Below are 8,068 nucleotides of genomic sequence, written 5' to 3'. Positions count from 1 at the left end.
TCACGTATAAGGAGTCTGTGTGGGAACAGGCAGCGGTGGGGCTTTAAGCTTAAGTGGCAATTTTGCAAAATAGCAGAGCGTAAAACAAATTTCTTTTATGTACTCGCAAATTGCTAGCCAAAGTTTTCATATAAATAAATATAAAAGCGAACGAAAAGCGAGTGAACAAAGCGAATACAAAACACCAAATACAAAGTACAAAATGCCATCCTGGCCACACGCTCGTCCTCATTCCAGGCCCTGTTCGCGTTTTTATAACAAGTGTCAATGGTGGTGGGGCGGACACTATAAACATAAAAACGTCTTGCCGCACAAAAATTTCTTTAAAAACTTTGCGAGGCGTGGCAAACGCGTTAGGCGTGTTTAGGATCCTGCTCATTGTTGTTATTATTGTTGGCTACCGACTCTGTTCTTGTTGTTGCTGTTACTCTTATCGTTACTGCGGTTTATGCACTGAGAAAAAATGTTTCCAAATATTGGTTTCACAACTTGAAGCATATGCCTAATACGGGATCATTCGCCCATGCCATTGGGACATCATCCTTAAGTTAATATACCTACCTTAAAGCTCTTTCTTTCCTTAAATGAACTAGTTTGATCTTGAAATAATACAAATCTTTTAATTGGTATGACAATGTTTCTCTTTGTGTTGTGCGTCGGTGGGGTGTGGGTCGTCTAACGGCAATTGAATGCCGGGCTAAGTGGCAATGTGTGCGAAGGCGTTTTGCTTTTGCAATTTGCAATAACCAAAGCATGGCCATAAAAATATAGTTGCCTGGGCGGACTACCCTGCCGCAAGGGGAGGTCCTGTCGAACAAGAAGGAGTCGGCAAGTGGGCTCCAGAAAGAGATGGCAGCACAATGAGTTTTTGATTACTTTGAAATTTCTTATTTGCCTTTCAGTAAGCCGAAAGCCCGAAAAATTCTCGCCTCGTTACTGTGCAAATATTGATAAGCGTCAGTCACGGCCTGCTCAGTTGGCCAAAATCCTTCTCATACACCGAAGGACACCATCACTCCGGCCGCCCCCATCACCACCACCGCCGCCTCCCGTTGAGACTTTTATTTGTTTCGCAATCAGACTGCCAAGTGACATTTGGCGGTTGTTTGTTCGGCGCGGCTTAATTCTGGCCATATTAGGAGTCAGTTCTGATCCGACGTCGAATGGAAAGAAAACGGAGTGGAGTTCCGAAAAATGTTGTTGTTTCAACCGGAGCTCAATTTATCCAATCAATAACTTCCTTCGAATCGGGACTCTTTTGTCCTTTGGCAGATAATTAAATAGTTCGTTAGCGTTTCCAATGAATTTTCCTCGCATACCCCGGAATTGACAGGCACTCGCCAAATTGAAGAATTTCTGTGCGTAATAAATTTGAAACGTGACGCGCGGTAAAATACAAAACAACTGCGTCCTGGTCCTGGCATATTGATGATGGGGCCAATAAGTATAAAGGAAGGCTGCCGGGGATATGCGAATGTGCTTGCCCGAAGTCCTGATAGATCTGTCACCTGCTCACGTACGGCCCAATCGAAGGCCGTTCAATGTTGACCAAACATGATAACCACCGCAAATAATTTATGAAATTTCCAATAATAAGCCAGGGCTTGCGGCGTCTCCACTGACCCAAAGTTCATAAATTGCGGCGGCTAAGCCTAATGTGCCCATTCCTTTCACCTTGTCCATGGCACTCCGGGAAACCTACTGACTGACTACTGACTGTGTTCGGGCACGTGCAACTAGTTTGCTGATTGATTAAACCACGCAACATCGCAGCATCAACTCGAAACGGCAGCAACTACAAGCGCCAGGACGTTCTAGGAATTGTTATTAGATCGTTTGCTAGTTTACCCGAAGTTGGTGAGTCGGGTTGTTTTTGATGGCCATGCTGATTCCGGACTCCGGACCCGAGGCTCCAAAGCTGCTGCTTCTGCGGATGCTGATGCTGATCTGACGTGGACGCACACGTGCTAAAGTCACTTTTAACGGGAACAACACGGCATCACTTAACGCCCCCTACGAAGCGAGGACGACCCCTTCCCCAGCGCCAACGACTCGGACGTGACAAGTACGGGCAATGGGCGATACTCCGGCGTGGGCCACGGCTTCGTCTCATTGTCATGTGCAGCGCATAAAGGGGCGGCTCTGCTAGTGAGTGGCGGAGAGTGGGAGTGGCAGGAGTGGAGTGGAGTACCCAATATGATAGTCCCGGGCAAGGCCGCCTCTTAAAGCGTATCAAGTATACGCACTGCTTTCCAGAAAGTCCCATCGCCCTTCGTTAAAGTCAAGCATGCCATAAAATCAAATTCCAAACGAGCTGATGGAATTACTTGCAAAAATATTTAACATCACAAGTGCGAGCATGGTAAAAATCCAAATTATTGTCAACAGGCAAACACTTGAGGGTCTGTGACTTGTGGAAACATTAGACTAGCAGCCAAAATGTACTTAAAACGTTAAAAGATAGCATTAAGTCACCCCCTCTCGTCACACACACCGTTAGGAATGTAAAAATGTTTTCCTTGAATTAAGCGAAGAAGAGTTGGGAAGTCATTTCAACATATTTCACGGCAACTCAACGGGGTGCACCCAAGCTGTATTATGTAAATATGTTAATTCTCTCTTGGCCGAAAGACAAGCCATCCGGATTGACCACCGCCGATGCTGGAGGACCGCGTTCTGGTGACGTTTTCATTAGAAATGCAAATCATTGTGGTGACATCTTCAAGTTCAAGTTGCCGATAAATTTTGTGGTCTGTTTCAGTGGATGTGGGGAAAAGGCTAGGGCGATAGTCGGGTGATAGTCGGGCCAACCTGTTTGGCCACCGGCCAAACAGAACCCGTCTCTGGCCTCGCCTGGTTTATATATTCATATATCTACGATCCCAGAGCCAGTCGGCTCAATTGCGAGTGCGCTCGCTTCGGCTTTCATTACGTATACGCAGCGTTGCGCGAAATTTATGACAGCCAGCGAGACGCGAACTGGCACAATATTTAGGCCTATGTGTTCTTATTTTCTAATTACTATATACATTCTGTGTAGGCGGGTGCATGTGTATCTGTAATTAGTGTTTTGTACACACACATATTAATATTAAAAGCCGTTGTACTCGTTGCTTAATAAATTAAACGGCAATTTGCACTGGGTGTCTGTCGACTCGTAGTCAGTAGCTCCTGGGCTGGTATTTGGAACTGGGACATTGTGCTGGCATTAGGCTAAGGCATGCTTGCAATTAAAATAAAATGGGAGCTCAAGTGTCGACGACAATATACACTAACCGGCAGACAAAATTGTCTTCTGGAAACGCGCTTTTAGGAGGCCTCGAAAATAATTTATTACCTTCTTGCGGCGCCAAGGAGCGCACAATAAGCTGGGAATTTATTTGCCTATTTTTTCCTCATTCACTAAGTAGATATATAATAATGGGGGAGCTCTGTGATTTTTTGTATTGTTTCCTGGCAGGGCACATTGTTATATAAAGCGCGAAGTAAGAGCTTTTTAGGAAGTTTCCTAGTTTTTGCTTTTACGATGTTTGACTGTGGTGTCGATTTCCCTGAGGCTTCTTTCGGCTGATTAACGAGCATAAACCAAAAGCTTCTGTGTGCTCATCTTTTTAATAAATAATCCAGACCACTTAGATTTGATGCTCAAAGAAAAAAAAAAACACGGAGAATAATATTCAGCATCTGTCGTCGTTGCCGTTTGATTGTCAATACAAAATGTTTTCATCGCTAATACAATTTGGTAAACAAATTGGCCAACTCGGCGAAATTTGATTTGATTTATTCCTTTCAGCACCCTCGGCCAGGCTTTAAAATATCGTTTTTTAGTTTAGTTTTAGTTTCAGCTTCAGTCCGCTTCGTTTCGATTCGGGCTTTTGAGCTTGAAATAATTGATATCGGCTATTTGCATATCAAATTTAATAAATTTGCATACGTTTTTTGCAGACAGAGACAGTTTTGCGGCTAGTCAGTTAGCTTTTTGGGTATAACATATTTCTATTTGTCGCGGTATGCGGAAACAATTATAAACAAAACCAAAAACGAAAATGGAATTCCCAAAAGAACAAAAGCAGTGGCTGCTCATAAAAAAGTTCTTAAAAATCAGCCGCACAAACATTTCTGCAGAAGAAAAGAAAGACCTAAACAAACTTGTTTAACTGGCCTTTAACTTGCCAAGTTTCGCAGATAAAACTTATGATTTAAGGAAATTACTAATGCTCCAATTTATGGTGAGGTGACAGATGCGATTTGGTTTTGCACCTGAAAGGTACCGCCCGGTTTTGACACCATCCAGGTAGTTGAATAAATTAAATGCACAATGGGGATTCGGTTTGGTGTATTTGTCTCCAGCTCATTATGCCAGAACAATGACTATAAAATAATATGGGGGTATGCCTGTTGACCAGGAAAAAATTAGAAGGAAAATGTAAAAAAATAATAATAAACAGTGACAGATTTTGTAAATAGATCGATTGACCCCAAAGGCAATTTGCATAAAGCGCCACCATAAGTTCCCTCGCGGGGGGCCAAATTTTATTTATTTATTGATACGCCAACGTAGTCTGACCGCTATTATTTGTATCTGTATCTCCTCGCATATGTATCTGTGAGTCTAGGCTGGAAACTCTTCTTTTTATTTTTATTTCATCCGAACAGTGTGAGAGTTTCTCTTCTTTTGACCATTTTTTATGTCGCTGCTGCGTGCATCTTTTATGTGCGTGTGGCGCCCGAGACCTTGAAATTGTAGCTGGTTTGTTATATTATGTTTACATTTGTTTAGTTTGCATATGACATTGCCACAAGCGACGGACGCTATCTGAGGCAGCGACGCTCTTGGAGGCAGAGCCAGAAACGCCGGCAGAGAGCTGGCCATTGGCCGATCATCAAAATTTTGGTGGGCTAGTGGGTTGGGTGGGGTCGAATACAAAGGCGAGACAAATTGTTTTTTGACTTTAGGTTATTGCCTCGAGTATGAATCTTGATGAGATTCCGTTCCACCGGCAGAGTGCGACGAATGAAAAGAACGAAAGTCGATACCGAAAGGTTTCTGTGTCCGGCTGCGATGTGACATCATGGGAAGTGGACACCATCGGGCTAGATTTCCTCTATGACCGAATCTGTGGGGCTTACTCATCTTTGCTATAGTTATCCGTGATATCAATCAATATCTTAGTCATAACCGCGATTGGCATTCGCCACTATTGATTTGCAAATCGGTTTGGCTATCTTAAATATGGATCTTGGGTATTTCTGGCTGGGGCTCTTTAAATATGCAAATCGAATCAGTTTTCAGCGAATTTGTTGCTGCTTCTGGCACCCTGCTACCCTTCTCCCCTCATCTCATGCATCAATATGGCAAAAAATATACAAAAAAACAATAATTTTTATGATATCAATAAACCATGATGAAAAACGTGATAATCACTGATCAGATTAAATGGTCGCCTGGCGCCAGCTGATTACCGCCGAATTTCGAATAGCTTCGGGTGCTGGTCAACAGTAAAAGCCTCAAGGTCGCAACGGTTGTTAACTTTATGGCTTCTATTTGGCTAAGCCTTGTTTTTTCTACAAGTTAAATGGCCAAGATAGATAGACAGATGGATGGATGAATGAATGGATGCGCAAAAAAGGGTGGCGAAAATTGATTTCTTTCCATTTCAAAGCCATTGTTTCCCCCACCTCTGGTCGGGGTAACTTGATAAGCTCGGCCGGAGTATCGAATGGCCAAGCCCTAGAGCAGCCAGTTCCAAATTCCAAAATCTGAAATACCATACTACCCAAAGAGGACGCAATAATCGGTGGGAATTCCCAGCTAGAAATATGCGACTGGACCAACTAAAAACTAAAAAGTGTAGAAAACCCGGGCCTCATCTCGAACCCGTTTCGAACAGTATCGGTGCTCCGCCAAATGTTTTAGCATACAAAATACAAAATATGAAGAAAATCATTTCATTTACTGAAAGCATGACCATTTATAGTGGTATTTGCTAAACAAGTTTTTGTTTCTGTTTCATAGAGATGATAGAGCCTGCTGTCCCATCGAATGACAATTTGAGACAACACCGATGCGACTACCTCTTGGGCTGTAAGGCCCTACACTGTTTTTGTGTCGGTGCTGATGGTGCTGAGGAGATGTAGATTGCGATGGAGATGGAGATGGTTGGGGAATTTGCATATTGTTGACAGCAGCATTTGCAAGAATAGGGCGGCAAGATGGCAATGCGCTTTGTTCGCGACGGCGACGCCATTGTTTTATCGTCTTTTTCGAAGGTGGATAGCATTTCGAGAGACAAAAGCCGCCGAAGAAGTTACTAACAAATGCTCCAAACCGATGTTCCACCAACAACAAACGGTGGTAACTCTGCATGAACTTGAGCGCAGTCTAGTGACACCGATTGTTGGTTTTCGTATAAATATTGGACCTTTTGGTGATGCAAACGTCAGACACAACTCAGTGGTCGAAGTCAAAGAACTAAATTCAAAATGCGTGCCTTCATTGTAAGTATCTCAGGCCTACGACACGAGCTTCGCTAGCTTTAAAAGGATAACCCAGGATTATAACGGCTTCTCCTCTTTCCCCAGGTTATGTGCTTGGTGGCAGTCGCCTGCGCCGATAAGCTCGGCTACAACTACCAGCCCGTGGGCCACTCCAGCAGCGGCCTGTCCTTTGCTCCAGGCAGTGGTTCCATCGGTGGTGGCTCCATTGGAGGTGGCTCCATTGGAGGTGGCTCCATCGGAGGTGGCTCCATCGGAGGTGGTTCCATCGGAGGTGGCTCCCTCGGAGGCAGCATCAGCAGCGGTGCCGGTCTTGGTGGTCTTGGAGGTCTTGGTGGTCTTAGCGGTGGCAGCATCGGAGGTGGCGAAGCCCTGAGCGCCCCTGTCTCCTACAGCGCCCCAGCCCCCGCCGCCGAGCTTGAGAAGGAGTTCTTCACCTTCACCGCCAACGAACAGGACTTCGATGAGCCCCAGCAGCTGGAGAAGGTCTCTTCCGCCCTGAACAAGGCCCTGCGCGTCGTCTTCATCAAGGGACCCGAGAACCGTGGCCTGGAGAACGCCGCCCTGGCTCTTGCCAAGCAGGCTGCCCAGCAGGAGACCGCCATCTATGTCCTGAACAAGCAGGCTGACATCGGTGATCTGGCCAACAAGCTGAACGCTATCCGCAGCAACAACAACAACAAGCCCGAGGTTCACTTCGTCAAGTACCGCACCCAGGAGGATGCTGCTAACGCCCAGCGTGCCATCCAGTCGCAGTACGACCAGTTGGGAGGATCCTCTCAGGCCCACAACGGAGGTGTTGCCCCCGTCCTGAACTTCGCCTCTGCCGCCCCTGTGCGTCAGGCCGCCGCCCAGTCCCCCGACAACTCCTACCTGCCCTCTTCCGTCTTCCGCCGCGTCTAAGTTGCTCGTTTGACTCCTAGCCGATTCATAAACGCAGCGATCTTTGACTGATCTTAAATCCTAGTTATTGTTGACTAATGCCTAAATAAATTCAATTTTAAATTTACGTAAAACCAATCCAATGCATTTTTAATTTTCTGATGAAAATAATTAGGAACATAAATACCACTAAAATGGAATCAAATTCTAAAGTCGATTTCTAAAGTCCTCAATTTCAATCGAATATTAAACTGTTACATTTTTTTACACCTACAGGGGGATTCTCTTCAATATAGTGAAAAATGCTTTTATTGACAATATATCACTTTGAAAAGTCTTCTATCATATTGAAAAGTGCTTGGAGCGACATTTTGATCCACAGCGATTGCTATATATTGGTCAAATTCCATCCGATTCTTGAGCGGAATACCTTAAACGATTTGTTGACCGATTCTCAACCACTGTGCATTAAAATCTGATTCGAAATATTTTTAAAATTTTTTGTCAAAATTCCTGGGGGATCCCCTTCAACATTGTAAAATGTGCTTGGAGCCACAATATGGTCCACAGCGATTGCTATATCTTGGTCAATTTCTATCCGATTCTTGAGCGGAATACCTTAAACGATTTGTTGATCGACTCTTAACCACTCTGCATCAATATCTGACAACGAAATATTTTTAAAATTTTT

The 8,068-nt window shown here is 44.5% G+C and overlaps 1 protein-coding gene across 1 annotated transcript; it reads left to right on the top strand.

Annotated features, from left to right (window-relative positions):
- Positions 1–6,386: 6,386 nt before the first annotated feature.
- Positions 6,387–7,515, top strand: LOC6499239 (keratin, type II cytoskeletal 1). Its single transcript, XM_001955009.4, has 2 exons — positions 6,387–6,498; positions 6,583–7,515. Exons 1-2 carry the CDS (start codon positions 6,484–6,486, stop codon positions 7,396–7,398), a joined length of 831 nt encoding a protein of 276 aa, XP_001955045.1. The 5' UTR covers positions 6,387–6,483; the 3' UTR covers positions 7,399–7,515.
- Positions 7,516–8,068: the final 553 nt, after the last annotated feature.

This window comes from Drosophila ananassae, chromosome 2L, assembly GCF_017639315.1.
Source record: "Drosophila ananassae strain 14024-0371.13 chromosome 2L, ASM1763931v2, whole genome shotgun sequence".
NCBI lineage: Eukaryota > Metazoa > Arthropoda > Insecta > Diptera > Drosophilidae > Drosophila > Drosophila ananassae.
The sequence above is the reverse complement of the archived record's forward strand: the minus strand, read 5'-3'. Positions and strand labels throughout refer to the sequence as shown.